Genomic DNA, 16,480 nt, shown 5'->3' with positions numbered 1-16,480 from the left:
TTGAAGTTTAAGCACAGAATTTCTTAATAATAGATTTATTGAGTTGGGTTTAAGCTTCTACCAAAAATAACATTTCTCATTAAATGCTACAAAAAAATTCAGACACAATCATAATAATCACAAATTAAATTTTACCAGCAGTTACAGTGTCAGCTTACATACCACTTTTCCCAATGGTAATTAAGTTAGTGGAGACTCAGACTACAACCAGAGATAAAGTTAGAAGCCTAAAGAGACTAAGCTAATTTTTATAAGCAAAAACAGTTTAACAAAGAGATATTCAAATGAAAATTTTAACAACAAATAAAACATGAAGTACTGTACATTTATGTAAAACACTTATGTGAAACACTCTCAAAGTGTTTTCAGAAAAGGATGTAAAACCCCCAGGATTTAGTCAGTAATATCAATATTCTCTTATAATCTTTCTTTGCCCTTTCTGTCTCATTTTTCCCCTCTTCATTCTTTTTCCTATATTTCTGACTGCAGTCTTTGGAACATATATCATGCCTTATATGACTGTATGGTATCTTCACAATACCAGACAACATAAAGTCAGCAATTTTCCACTATTACTATTTTCTTAGTAAGTTAAGACCAGTTTAGAGAATAGCAGCAGTAGTGTGCCAGAATAATGTTATTGGTAATGTCATGTATATCTATTCAATTTACAAGTAAGAGGGGAAAAAAAAAGGCAAATATCTGAAAATAATTAAGAACAAAAAGGGAAAAACTTACTTAGCATTTTATGCAGAGACAAAAGTGGAACACTGTATGCAAACAAAAGGTATATTAGGGGATGAAAAGGGCACAGGGAAAATTTCAACAGCTAACCTAGGTAAGTAAAGCAAAGGCAATAAAGCTATCCTCAAATGGCAAAGAAAATCTACATCATAACTTGCCTCCAACCAAGTGCTTATATACTACATATACAATCCTCTTCCAGTGAAGAAACCTGAGGAGATAATTTTGAAAAGCTAAAACATTTTTGTAAAATAAATAGGCATCTGAGTTCTTGGTCATTTTGGACAAGTTTAAGATAATCTATTAGCATCTCTATAGCATTCCAATAAGAGAAGTCCTATTTTATTAAAGCATTCTCTAGAGAAAAGTGTACACTAGACACATTATGTATATTTAGTGCTGGAAGACTGAAGACAGCTTCCCCCAAAAGGTCACAAGAACTAAATTTTACTCACTTTTTTCAAAGACTTTAACCATATTTTTTTAACAGTAGCAGTTAGTCAGCTGAATCATTGGACATCTTCATCAATTAAGCAAGTAAGTCTTATTATCTTGCCATTAGAACAAGAGAAATCAGATACTAACATCAGCAAAACCAGTATTCACTGCTTTTTAAATTAATCTTATATCTTCTGTTCTGTAAGCAAAAACCTTGCATTATTTGATTTACACAGACAGCAGTTCTCATACCCAGACATCTTATTCACGTTATTGGATCAGTCACTTTAAATGAATGTGTACATTATTTCAAGTGGGATACTGACTGTTCATGGACATAGCAGGATGCCAATTTCAGCTGAACACCCTACAGCTACATATAAATAAAAGGTATCTCCTCTTAATAGAATGGAAAGTTGGAGTTAAGAGAGAACAATATCCTAGTTTATCCTCTACTTGATTTTTAAAGACAATTCAGTATTTATAAACTGTGATTTTCAGACCTTATAAAAACTTGACATTTTGCTCACAGGGTTAACTGAGGCACCTGTAATTCTGCATGTTTAGATATTCTATTTGCTTCTCTCAAGCACAATGTGTTTAGTATTACAATGCTGTAAAAGCACACAGAAACAGAACGGTTCCTTCAGCTGTGGTATGTCAGAAATGCCTGTAGTTTTAACATGCTCTTTCAATGAGTCATAATAATATTAGCATAATCTCCCAGAATAACTTTTTAAGATTTTCTTTATTTTTTTTAAACTTTTAGCTCTATTTTGAGCAAAAAAATTGAAAAAAAAAGGAAAAAAAGGAAATGGCATAAAAAACTACTTACTTACAAAAAAAATTGTGGTAAAAAACTTACTTTCACTAGGTGGTGAAAACACATATATTGCTAAAAGAATCTCAGACACTGAGTAAAATATAAATTATTTACCTTGGTTGCAATGTCAGCTTTATAACTGTCTTGCGTGGCAAAGAATCCTGAGAAGCCTGAACATCATCCTACAAGAGAACATCTTTGAATTTGCTTTTGAATACACTTCAGTGAGTAATATATGAGCTTTGCCTATTATATGCATTTTGTGGAGTACAAAACCATGTTAACAACACCAGAAACCAAATCTTATTTTAGCCCATTACTGAGGATGACAATCCACAAAATTTAATAAACTAAGTAGTTCACACTGAAAAAAGAAAGATGTTTACTTTGACCAATTCACTGGAAGACATTTGTTTTCATTAAAGATCTCAGTAGATTCCACTATCAAGTTATTACACCTGTATTTTAGTTTTTGCATACAAGCCTTCCTAATCACCAACTTCCTTCAAATTTTGCAAATACTTATCACATAATTTTATTAAATTTCTCCTACTATAAATTTACTCTGAAACAATATGCTCCTGTGCACTAATCACAAGCATTCACCGTATAGTCTCCAGCAAGCTCTCATTGTTACCTTATATTGTACAAAAAGAAGTTTCAAAAAACATAATTTGGGGTGTGGTGTGGGACAGGACTCACTTCCACCGAGGAAAGGTAGAGACAAGACATTGCTGTCACTGTTGCATAGCCTAAGAGAACAGCCAAACTCTTAATTGACAGTGCCTTCCAGTCAGTTCTTACAATGGCAACCACTACGGACTTTGAAATTGAAGTGCAGAGTTCTCAGTTCCTCAAAACAGCCTTAAAATCTTATTTTTCAAATCCAGCAATTGTCACTTGCGTTTAAATTTTCTTTCTGCACTGAAAGAACTAAGATTAATGTACAAAAATTGTGTAATAGTTGCAGTTTATTTTTACATTTTGAATCTCATCCATGATCCAACCAAAGCTGGGTCATTCTGGGATCTTTAAGGATCTTGTCTTTATCAGTGTATTGCCTTCCGAGTGATTTTTTGTTTGTTTACTAGTGTAGAGTTTGTACAACTTAACACAAGAAGTACAAATTATTCATGAGAAAACCATGATGCTTTTGTGTGCAACTAATAATTACGATGAGTAGAAAAAGTGCAAGTGGTGTCATTCCAGAGTTCTTCAATAGTGTCTTACTCCCACCTTCCTTTTTTCTGCCTCCAGGAAAGGGAACTTTTCCCTGGTTGTCCCTGCTTCCTGCTGGAATGCTGCTGCCAGGGTCTTGTGCTCTCTTCCTCTAAGTGTTTTTGACTTCTTCACCCCTCAAAAACAGCAGCCACTTTCGGTCTTACAGTCTTCATCATTTGTCTTTCTCAACTCTCTTGACATTCATTCTGAACGCCCATCTCTGAGCAATTCCTGATGTCAGCTTCCATCAGCCACCAAAATACCACTGCAAAATGAATGCCTTTGAACTTCCAACTTACTCAAGGTTTGCAGAGGTGCTCTGCAAGTATCCTGAAGTTCTGTTAGCAGTCCACAAATCCCACATTATAAAGCTTTTGTTGCTACATCCAATGCATAGCAGAGATACTAGATTAATGATATGCTGCGGATATTGTGCGGCAAACAGATAAATCTTAATCTGCTTTTGTAATCACCTTATTTTTTTGTTTTATATAGACACCATAAATTCATTGCAATAACAACTCTTCCTTTTTAATTTCTGCTTTCACAGTGGTAATAATAGCTTATTGAATTAGTATGCTCCCAGGCAACACACAGTTTAAACAGCAATTAGTACTTCTACAATGCAGTGGTATTAATCCAGACTGATGAAGAACAGGAACAACAAAAGTTAAGTAAAATGTAACATCACAATATTTTCCAATATAATTCACAGAAGGAGAAAAACCTTCATCCCATGAATGCCTTCGAAATATTCCTACTTTATGAAAGTGCACATTCATTTTCCAAAGAGGAGAAATATATTTGTGGCAATGTGATATATATGTGTAGCACACACATGCAGCATATATTTATACATATATATTTGTATAAAATTAATTGAAAGTATGAAGAACTATTTGAAAAAAAATTTTTTATGTCACTGGAAGAGTAGTTCAAGATATGACACAACTGGCACAACTAAACCAGTAGAATGTATGTCATGTTTGTAATGTCAGAAGTGTGAGATAATCATATCTTAAAGACTGTTTTAATCCTGCTGTGTTTATGCACAAAGAACTTAAGGCATCTCATTTTGTCTATCTTCAGGGTAAATGCACTAAGTAGACTTCCTAAAAATTCACAGCTGTCACAGAAGAGCACTTTTGTTCAGAAAGGGAAGAAACTAAGCATTCTGAAAGGAAGCAATATTAGCAAGTGTTTTTCTTCAAGGTGTTCTTTACTGTAAAATAGTTCTCAAAATGATACATGAGGATCCATTGCTGACTTTATTGTCCATTTCATTGAACATTCCTGTTTCAAATAATTTCAGCAAAGTAAAAAGAGCACAAGGTATTGTCTTGACCTAATCTTGCATACTAAGGTTAGACTCCTGTTAGAGATGGGAATTTTCTTCTTCCCACATTTTTTAGGTTCCCCTGTGAAGCGAAGTCAAATTACAGGACTGCATACTGCCATATATTCACTTATGCATGCCACTTAGGTCACCAACACATTTATATCCACAAGAAAATTAGAACACCTGCTTTTACTATCTAACTCACAAAAGGGAACAAAATAAGTCCCTTTCCTTCAGCCGTGTGGGTGTTTTTTCAGCATCAACTGCTCACTTTTTAATTTCTAATATCTTCAGTTAATGTGAAGAGTGATAAGTAGCACATTTCTGAGAAGGCATTAGGTGCAAATTTAGTTCTGACATTTTGAAGGGCTACTCAAACTGAATTCAACAGACATAGCTCACATTGCCTTTTTGGAAAAAATCAAGGAAGAGAGCTCACCATCTTCAGGAGTGGAGTTGCTGTGTCATAGTTATAAGCACTTTTGTCTTTTAGGATAAGAATATGAACAGAGTCAATTATTACTTTCTTCAAATTCATTATTGAATGGAAAAGCCTGTTAAAACATTTAAAATCTTAGTTAGTTTTCCATTGGTTTTATTCAATGTCGTGACACCAAAATTTAAAAACAATAAGGAACTCAAAAATATGAGTTGCAGAAAAAGAAATAAAAATTTTAGCATCAATATAGCATGAAATCAAGAACAGTTAGTTGCAATGGCTGACCAGTCTGAAAAATGCAGAAATATTCTGAATTATATTCTTGTCTCACATACTGAAAATTCTTGTTTTGCATACTCCTCCTGTATGCTGTGCTACCAAAGATGTATCCTCAGAATAACAAGTACTTTTTCAAAATGCTAATCTTAGGAAAGTTTGCAGTTTGTATATTGGATTTTCAGTCTCTATAGTGGAGACAAGTCTGAAACACTGGTCAGAAAGTCGAGATTCTGTTTACACAGGATTAAGAGAACAATCAGAAACACAAAAAATATAAACTATATAAACTATATAAACTACGAGGATGTCCACAAATTTCTGAAGACAGAGAGCCAGAAAATTTTATTTGTAAAGTGAAAAAAAGCCTATATTTCACTCTCTCAGAACTAAGTATATTGTGAATACTTATGATGCAGTAGATTAAAAATATGGAATTTAAAAATACTTGTAATGAAATAGTTTTAAACAAGAGGTTTTTAGATACATTTAAAACAATTACTTATTTAATGAAGATGCTATATCATCAGTCTACCATCATCACCTCAATTAATCAAATTTACTAGTTCTTAAGATCCCAATATGAAGCAATTTTCTTAACAAACTCATAATTAAAGCATGTGTATACACACACATACATATATCATGCAATGTTCTTCAAACAATTCTATGAAGACAATAGCAGAAAAATTTTTCAATACTGAAAAATACCCCCCAGATGAAAAAATGAACAATGACAGACAAGTTAGGTAGAAGATTTTCAACACAAAAAAGATTTCCCACTTTTAAGATAGGTAGGCTAGAGAAGGTGTGGGATTTTCCAAAGAATATATGCTTAAATTAGTACCTCTTCGGTTATTGCTTACGACAGAGAAATTCAAAAACTTCTCCTTCTTACTGCAGAAAAATTCTGTTATTAAGGAAATCTCAGTAATGTGTGTACCTTTTGAAATATCAAAATTGTGTTTGGACACCAAATTCTTACTCAGAGGGTTCAAAAATATTGCATAAATGAAAAGCATGGGCAATCAAACCTACTCCTCATGTAGAGCACCTCTGCACTTTCAGTGGAATATGTTGCTGTATCAAATTTGAATGTCTGAAATAAATACTTCAGTTTTAAAAATGCAAAAGGAGATAAGGATTTAGGTTTATGTATTTATAATAAATTACCTGGTGCCATAATCCACAACTACCCAATCTTTGGCTGTTCCTGTAATAGCATCATGATGCTGGAAGAGTCCAAGGTTCCTCCTAGCCTCTGTCAGCAATTTATAGTTATCCACAGACGGAAATACACTCATCTTCTCAGATTTACTGGACTGTACTAAAGCCAAGGAGTAGAGAATTTCAGCTGCCCTGGAATTGCAGAGAATAATCAAGTATTTATACAGGGTTAAAATTTAAAAAGCAATGCATGATCTGAAGAATAAATGGTAAATCATTCCATAAGCTCTATAAACCTTGTTCTTGCACATTTTAGCCTATCCTCACACTGTAGCTTCCTGTGAGACTTCAGTGATGGAAAATGGACCTTTAAAATAAAAATATGACAGTGCAAACTAAAATACACAGTCATAAATGTGTGAGAGGTTTATGGAATTGGTCCTAAAACCTCACAGCATGGATAGAGTGCCTTACAAGAAGCATATAATTCCAATTCCAAAAAACAACTTATTAATCAAATAAATTTGTTTTAAATAAATATACTAATCTGTATACTATTGAATATCTATTCTGCCATCTGCACTTAAAGCAAATTAAATTCTTCTAAAGGATTAACAATATCACGCATCTGCTCACTGCATAGTAGTCACCTGAATGGAGAGAACACTGGATTCCAAAACCCTTACACTGAACAGAATGCAGAGCCTTTCTCTTCTATATCTGCTGCAAAAGCCTAGCACTAAAATATTACCACTAGATTCTCACTTGCTTTATGAGAATCTAAATTTATTTTTCAAAAAATATCCCCATAATTGCCAGTTAATATGGATGTTTAACTGACAAAAATGCCTGCATAAATTCTGGGAAAACATCTGTTAACTTTTTTCCTATCTTCTCCTAAAATGTTATAGTCCTCTTTTCGCAAGTCTGAAATCTGTCAGCTTATTTTTCAAAATTTATTAGAGGTTAATTAACCTTTCTTGAGTACTTGAAGCAACAAAGATGATACAGGTTAATTACATAAAAAGCAAAGAAATCACAACAACATATTTTTCTTGTAATGTTAACTTCTAGGCCTACAAGTAATAAATTAAAAAGAAAAGGAAAATAAGTTATTTACTGAAGTAGTCAACGAGGGCACGTGTTCAACTTTAAACTATTTAAAACAAAAAAGTTAACAAAAAACCCTCATTTTTCAGACTATGCATGGTATTAATTGTGAACATGAAAAATTCCTTTAGATTCAATTTTCTCTTCATCTTTATACAACACATAGGTAACAGCTATATAAAAACTGCAACTACCATGTTCCCAAGTAAACTGAAAGGTGCACTAGACATATAACAGCATTAACTATTCTCATATCGTCAAAATTTCATGAACAGGTGGAGGTTCTGCTCTTACCAGTTAGGTAATTGCTCAGAAACTACATACAAAATCAAGGTCTTAAAAAGTTCTAAGTCCTATATTTAATTACCAGTGCTAGATTAACCTTAATCACTGTAATCTAAAAGTTGCCTAAACTCCTAATTCTATGAATCCCTCCTACTTTGTCCTATTGCAGCTTAATTTGAAAGAAAAATGAAAATATTTTAGTTGAAAAAAAGTCATCAGATGCTCATTCATCTAGTGAATAAACCCTGTCCTAAAGCATTTTACCTTTTTTAAAAAAATCAAGTTAGCCACTAAACACTGACCGCACTTTGCTATAAAGAAGAGAGCACCACAAAATTTAGTCCTTAAAATAAGGTGAATTTTCTTCCCCACGACTAATTTTAATTTAATTTTCTTTTTTATTAATAGGGACATCTCTCAGATGCAGAATTTTCCTTTCATATCTCAATATTTTTCTAAACACTAAAAAGGTTCAATGGTCAATGATGAAAGACACTCAGAAATACAACACTGCATTAGAGAACACTTCAGCTCATAGGTAACCTTTCCATAAAAGCTGTATAAAACCTTGGTTTTCTCACATCTGTTTCAAACTACTGCAGATGGCACTTTTCAGAAGTTTTCCACTTCATTTTAATTTATTGTATCTGTCCATGATTGGACACTGCAAATAGACCAAAATTTGCTTCACTTATTTGTCAAGGCCTACCCTAATTTACCTTATCTAGGTCCATATATTTAACATAAATTATATTTAACATAAATAATATTTCCAAGAGATTTTGAACTCTCAAGATATAGTATTTTCCATCCATCTGCATAGTTAGAAGTATCAATGTAGTATTCACCTTCTAAATTGCTTCAATTTTCTTTTTGCAAATTTACTGCAATTTTTCCCTGTTTACATCAGTAATTAATAAAACCAAAAATTGTGTCCCTAACTTGTCTCAAACTATGCTGCTGTTCTTTAAGTCTTTTCATTACATTTAATAAACTTCTGGCCACATATTTTATCACCCTTTAAACTCCTTCAATCCATCCATCCATCCATCCATCCATCCATCCATCCATCCATCCATCCATCCATCCATCCATCTCTCACTTAAGATTAAAAAGTCAATAATGGCTCAAATCACTGTCAATCTCCATTATAAAATCCTTAAGTTTTCTTACATTTCTTCTCAACACAACCCCCAAAAAAACTCTTTTCAAACAGTAAAAACCTTAAACAACCAACTCTTCTCTTCCTTAAATGGCTAGTTTTCATATTGGATCCTGGGGCTGACCACTCCTGGCTAACAGGGAAGTGCTGCCTGATTCTGGTACTGGTGGAAGTTAAAAACCTTCATCCTTGGTAAAGAGCACACACACATATTTACCTTCTGTTCATGGCTCCTTCTCTTACCAATATGGACATACACGAGACAGACAGGTAGATGGATGTTAGCTCAAACATACTATGGAAATAATTATCATGAGTTTGAGGATTAAATATGATCCCACTGTATTTCCTTTGACTTTTAAGAAACAGAAAATAAAACATAAAAATCCTACTCCTGCTGTTCTCGTAGCTAATGCGACCTTCATGAAGATTCTCATGGTTTCTGAGAACAACACTAACAAAAAAACTGATATTAAAAGAATGAGAACACATCTGTAAATTTTTTTCTTACGTGTTATTTACAAAGGATAATGCAAAACTAAAAACTTCCCAGGTACTTTTTAAAACTATACTTTAATGCATAAGAAAATTGACAGATTAGTGCTTCTCCAGAGATTCTCTACCTATACCTTTTCCAGAAGTTGAAGGCAATTGAAACATTTAAATTAAGGAATTCTTTAATAATGCAAGGTTTTAAATACTACAAATAAACTCATATGAAATTTATTGTAATCTATGTAATAAAAAACAGAAAAATGACAATTAAGTAACTGCACCTAAAAATCTTGTAAAAATAGACTATGATGAAGTGGAATTAAATTAAATCCTTGTTGCATTCTAAGAAACAGAAAGGAAATTAATCAAAACTGAAAAAACAATTAGCTAGATAATTCAATTTAAAAAATATTATCTGTCTTTCTTTTCCTGTTCTCTTGTACATCCCATCTTCTCCAACAGCAGTATTAAACAACCTTATTCTCACTGAAAATTAAAGACTCCTGAGATGAATCATCCACCTTACCACAGTAAAAACTGGATTCCTTGGAAGAAATAACACAAGTTCTGCTAGATACAGTTCCTCTCCTGAAAGGTACTTGTATCTGCCTCCAAAACACCAGTTTCCAAGCTTGCTTGGAAATGCGACTTTCCACGCCTCTCTTTCCCATTCCACTACTGCAGCATCCATTACAGCAAAAAAAATTGTAATCCTTCAGGAAGGCTGTACATGAAACGTTCAGGACTCACATCATATCCATCTGCCCTAGATTTCCTCCTGGAGCTCTATAACACAGTTAAATCGTCTTATGTCTGCTACAAGGGAGAACCATTTAAGTACTCCATTACCAACATTCAGCAACCATTTTTTTCTTTAAAGAAGATGTAGACAGTTTTCAGAAGAAGAATTGTCTTAGATCACTTGGTACTCAATATTCCTGGCTATTTCTCAGCTTCCACTGAGAACCTTTTCACTTCTCTCTAAAAAAGTTCACACCATGGCCATAATTCCTTTCTTTGTTTTTTCACACGTGTGGCTTTTGCTTTCCCTATTAAACTGCCTTTGTCCCAATTAATGAGTTTTGTAGCCTTCACCCTTCCAATTCTCCTCAACATCCTGCTACTGGGGAAGTGAGCAAGGGGTCACCCGAGGTTAAACCATGACAAATACTTACACATTAATTTCTCCTGTGTGCCAAGAAGCACATCATGAATGGATTTGTGTACTGGGTGGCAGGATTTACCTTATGTAGGATTCCGAGACTCTGTCCAGGCGTTTATAAAAGGGTCGTGAGGTAAAGTACCCACTCCAGTAATGATGATCTCTGTCTGCATAGGTGAAGAAGTCTCCACTTAAAACAGGAAACAGTGAATTGCTGCTCTTTTCACCCAAATTGCTTTCTTTGAGCAGAGCTTCAAAGTAATCAGATAAAGTTCCAAACTGGGCCTGGATGAAAATTAAAATTACTGTGACAAAGCTCCATTTTCATTATGCAAAAAATACAGAGACAATGAATATGCTTGGTTCCATATACATTTCAGAAACACACAACACTTCCAGCAGATTCATAGCAGAAAACCTACCCTAAAAATTTTTAAAGTTCCCCTGCACACTTTTCAGACAAGCTGGATAGCATTTCAAAACTCAATACAAGAAGTATTTTCGAAAAAGGTATATCAATTCAGGACAAGAAAGAGATGGATCTTTTGGAGCATGTCCAGAGAAGAGTCACAAAAGTGGTCAAAGAAACACCTTCCCTATGAGGAAAGGCTGAGAGAGGTGTGGCTGTTCAGCCTGGAGAGGAGAAGGCTCTGGGGACACCTTGCTGCAGCTTTTCAGTATGGAAAGGGGCCTTGCAACAAAGATGGGGACAGGACCTCTTGTGCTAAAACAAGAGGTAATGGTTTTAAACTAAAAGAGGATAGATTCAGACTAGATATCAAGACAACTTTTAATACAAGGGAGGCCATACACCCAAGGTGCCCACAGAGGTTGTGGATGCCCCATCTCTGGGAGCAGTCAAGGCTGGATTGGATGGGACTCTGGGGCAATCTTTGAAAATGACTCTGCTCATTATGGGGCAGTTGGACAAGCAGTTTTAAAGGTCTCCTCCAACCAAAACCATTCTACAACTCAAGTAATATGGGGTTTTTTTAATTCTTCTTATTATCATTTAAACATATATATAAAATAATATCTAAATGTCAACAAAAAGTGAAGCACTGCTGCATATCTTACAAGTAAGTCAGCAATACATAAGCTAAGTAACATCTCAATATTACCCAAGTAGCTGTCTGGGCTAATGAAGAAATTTTTGTAATGCAACAAAATCATAGTTCTCCTAATCCTGTGTTTTCAAAATTAGCTCTCTTGTGCTCCAGATCTTGCTTAACCCAAAAGATGACTGTTGATCAAAAAAAAAAAAAGAAATCAGCATTTACTTTCAGAAGCTGTTTCCTTAAACTCTGTACAAAGAAAATGCATAAAGAGATGTAACATGTGGGAGCAAAAAAACTAATTATCTTCTGGTCATTTTTTAAAATGCTCAGGCATGGTAATAGCAGAACCTTTACAGGGTAGATCAAAAAAAGAGTAAACAAATGATTGGCATCAATGTTGTTAGTATTAAGAAATGTTGGTAAAGAAGCATAGATGGCAAAATGGATTTCGAATGGAAGTATAAAAAAATTAATGGAATCTGGAACAGGAGAGAAGACCACATTATGATACCAGAAATATCATCACCATAAGATATAATGATAATATCAAGGAACTTTATTTTCTATTACTATTATTATGTTTAACAACAAGTATACAATGCAGCATGCTGCAATTTACAACACCAAAACCAAGTTTTAGCAAAAATCTTTTTAAAAGTGACTTGGAATATAAGGAGTATCAGACTATCACTGTAACAACAAAATCATACTTTTAAATAATTTAAAAACCCCAAACATTTTCACTTCAAAGTTGTTCAGATCATCCAAGTATTTGTTAGGTGGAGACAATTTAATAACTTGCCACTTTAAGTGGCAGTAAAGCAGAGAAAGACAAATATTGCCCCTGAAATCCCATTATTAGTGAACATTGTCTTATCAGGCACTTCTAGGATACTTGCTCTTTTCCCTCACTATCATAGGCACCTAGAAGTAGAAAACAAAAAACAAAACCAATGCACCAAAAGAGGACACATAGATGATCTTACTTCTGCATTGAATCAGAGGAGTAAAACCTCACCAGACAAAGCATCAAAGCCAGGTGAATGGAAACAGTGGGATAACCTGGTGGAGTCTTCTACTGGCATAGTAAAAGACTCAGCTTAATTTATGTATAATAGATGCAAAGGAAATCTCTGAATGGGAGATTGAATTCCTCAAGAGTAAAATAGGTATGTTTTAGAGTGAGGTACCACACACTTTTAGAACAGAATAGTGGCTGGCAGGAGAATCTCAGTGCTAACAGACATATCCGCTAGATAAACATCACAAAGAGCTGTCTGAAAGTGTAAATCTCCCTTCAGATCAGAAAGGCAGAGTGGGCACTCCCCTGTGTAAGCAGCAATATCCCAGGCATCTCAGCACTTCAGGAAGAAATGTGAACTCTTCCTTCATATAATCCAGATTCTTACATAGTTGAGCATGTCCTGTTACTTGCCTGTGGAGTTACGTTCCACTAGGGAAAGTGAAGAAGAGTGCGAAAGAAAGAAAATATGTCTCCATTTAAGCTCATATTTTCAAGACTAAATGACGTCAGTTTCAAACAAAACAAAAAAATCAAACTAAAATAGAAAAACACGCACACACACACAAAAAAAAAAAACCCAACAGATAGGCAACAAACAATTAACAAAGGAAAAAAAAGAATAAAAACAGAGAGAAGAAAATGTAAGTATCTGAACAAAATGGAAAGGAGAAATGCTCTGATGCCAACAGTGTTCCAGCTGTTCAAAATACCTTAGATATGAAGCAGCAGACCCAGAGGATTTTGTATCTTTTTGTCTGGGTATTAAAAACCAGAAAAAGGGTCAGATACTTCCATGAGGGAACCAAGGGTTAATGTGACCAGCCTAATGAAGTAGACTGCTAGAATCCTTGACAATGGGCTGAGCAGAACCTTTCAGAAGAGGAACTTTCAGATGTCTCGGGACAGCACTGGCTCTTGAAGAACCAGAACCAGAGCCTTCAGTTCTTGCCCCAGAGACAAAATCATCCAGCCCAGGTTAGTAAGAACTACAGAAAATATGTTGCTGTTAGTATCCAAAGAGTAATTACCTGTACAGTACACACATTTTTGACAGAAGTTAAGCTAGTGATGGCAGCAAGCTTAAGTCTTAAAAGATGGGCTTTAGATTTAAGAAAATTGAAGTGTACTCTTCAGGTCTGTCTCCCTCCACTAAGACATAGTAGTCCTTCACCATACATCATGTCACCCACATCCCATAGGAAACACATAAAATTGAGTTTTCAGATAAAATATAATCCCAAAAAATCATCTTTCTTATACAGAATACAAGTCCAGAAGTCAGCAGAAAGTAATAACATACTACAGATACTACTCAAATGCACAGTTGGAAGAATCAGGGCAGGTCTCAGAAAAATATTATGAAAAACAGATGCACACAAAAACCATAGGAAAGATACCAGACCAGGTTTAAACAAAAGCCTAAATGAGAAAGCAAGCAAAAGTGCACTCTCAGGTGGCACTCAAAAAGGCTGTGGCCCCCATTTGTTAATGTCATGCTGAAAGATGATGAGAAGCTGTCGGAATACAGAGAACACTTATAGTACCTGATGTCCCTAGGGCCTTCTCATACTTCAAGAAGTACACATTAGAGTATATGAATGTGTGTTTTAACTCTTACACGTGTCAGCAATGGCATCTTTTTAGACTTTTTGGGGTTTTTTGGGATGTAAAACCAAGAGGACACAAATAAAGCAGCAAAATCTTCTTGAACTTCTAATAAGAAAATACAATCATTTGAATTAACAAAGTCTGTGAGTCTTAAGTAACAATGCCTGAAGCCTGTGAAAACAGTCTAAGAAAACAATTAAACCTACCAGCTATTCAAATTAATCTAGTTTGGAAACTATCTATAGTTTTCAAGCCACTATTATTAATAGCAACATTTTTGTTTTGGGGGGAGAGAAGGTAGTAAAGGTAAAAAAAAAAAAAAATGTAAGCTACCAAGACACATCAATCTGCTGTTAAATAATATATAAAGATTCACATTTGAGAAAAAATCCAAACCTAACCACTATTACTTTTTCCATGAGGAATCACAGAACATTAGGAAATACGGTTTTCTCAACAAGGCAGAAAATGTTGTAGTTACCTTAACATGCCACTCAGGACGAGAATTCATATAATCAAACAGCTTCTGGTAATTCTGGTACTGCTGATCCCATTCAGAGCTCTCGGTGTAGCGGAAATCATCCCCAAGTGGAGCTAACAGAACTTTTGTACGGAAAAGCTTTGACTTCTTCCTGTATTGATCTAATATAATCCAAGCCCTTGAGGAGAGGAAAAAAGAAGAGTAATTCAGAAGACATGGGGAAAAGAGCCAGCATTTGGCAAGACAATTCTTAGATACCAAGTTGTGCATTAGGATGACCCCAAACAAGACATACAAAACTCTGTTATCTCACTTCGTAACAAAAAGCTGGATGCAATTCCCCCCACTGGGACACCATATTCAACCTACTATTGTTGCAAACACCATGCTAATTAAATCCTTCAATAAGCTTATCAAGCTTCATCTCAAGCAGTAGGGCAGTCTGGATCAATTTGTGCCTGTGCCAAAACTAACCTCCAGTTCAAATTATGTTCACCTGCTTTATATTTAGATAACAATCCTAATCCTCTCCAGCCCCTATTTACAACAATAAGCAAGCTCTTTCCAGCCCCTCTGACACCTTCCTTTGATACTTTGCTTCTATCTTCATGTCCTTGGCAGAAAAACTGCCCATAGATTAATCTCTGAGGAACTCCAGCCTTGCAAATAAAAAAAAAAAGCCAATGCAGGAGGAAGTTTGCTGCTAAAAATCACTGTTCTCCCTTCAGCCAGGTTTTTACATGTCTTAGAGACATCCTTCTTGAATCTTTGAGTCCTGAAAAATTAAACCCACTGCTTTTATGCATTTGGCCTTAAAAAAAAAAAAAAAAAAAGAAACAAAAACAAACCCTAACTTCCAAACCCAGAAACAAAATACATGCACACACAGAAAAAACTGCAAAATTATACTTTTGCACCTACTAATTCTAGTTCGGGTAAACTATCAGTTCCACAGCAACAATATATTAAGAATCACAACCCTGGTATTTAGGTTACTGAAAAAGTCCATTTTCAACCCTCCCCTTCCAAGTCACAATTATTATCAGCATCTTCAGATGCTGATACACTGTAATTAAAATTTTTTAAATAATTCTCATAGGAAATAAAAACCTTAGTAACCTATTTAAGAAAACAGAAATACAAATTCCAAGGATTTAATGACAAAATACCAGAAAATTCAGATTCTAATGAGGTTCTTTTGTTTCTTCATGTCTTTTTAATAGATGATCTAGTAAAATCACCTTTCAACTGACACTCTTGAAGAATTGCTATTTAAACATTTATGCAGAATTTCTAGCCCAATATAGGTGAAAGCCCTTTCTTTGAGAAGCATGTCAGAGCTTACTTATTTATCTGATTGCAGAAGTACTGCATAAACACAAGGTCTGACTGTGTTGTGGAGGGAGAAAGGCACCACAATATTAACTTTAATTAAGGATCTACAGAGTTCTAACGAGACTAGAATTTACCCACCTAGTGGCTTCCCTTTGTCCCTTACTAGTGGAGTTATAGTTCAGATTGCCAATCAATAGTTTCCATGGCTATCAAAGGTTGTAAGATTTAAACACGGAAATTTCCTCACCACACAGATACCAGAACAACCGGCACAACACAAGACTTGGCAATGCTTCCTTCTAAGGAGCCAGTC

General features: G+C 34.7%; 1 protein-coding gene across 1 annotated transcript in view; it reads right to left on the bottom strand.

Annotated features, from left to right (window-relative positions):
* MAN2A1 (mannosidase alpha class 2A member 1) overlaps positions 1-16,480 on the bottom strand; it is a 108,301-nt gene that overhangs the window by 52,916 nt on the left and 38,905 nt on the right. Inside the window, exons 8-12 of the mRNA XM_084225816.1 lie at positions 14,833-15,010; positions 10,744-10,946; positions 6,454-6,639; positions 5,005-5,119; positions 2,120-2,187 (exon numbers count right to left, since the gene is read on the bottom strand). Of these exons, the coding sequence (XP_084081942.1) occupies positions 2,120-2,187; positions 5,005-5,119; positions 6,454-6,639; positions 10,744-10,946; positions 14,833-15,010 (750 nt within the window). The remainder of the gene's footprint in view (positions 1-2,119; positions 2,188-5,004; positions 5,120-6,453; positions 6,640-10,743; positions 10,947-14,832; positions 15,011-16,480) is intronic.

The sequence above is a fragment of the Fringilla coelebs genome (genome assembly GCF_963513975.1).
Source record: "Fringilla coelebs genome assembly, chromosome: Z".
NCBI lineage: Eukaryota > Metazoa > Chordata > Aves > Passeriformes > Fringillidae > Fringilla > Fringilla coelebs.
The sequence above is the reverse complement of the archived record's forward strand: the minus strand, read 5'-3'. Positions and strand labels throughout refer to the sequence as shown.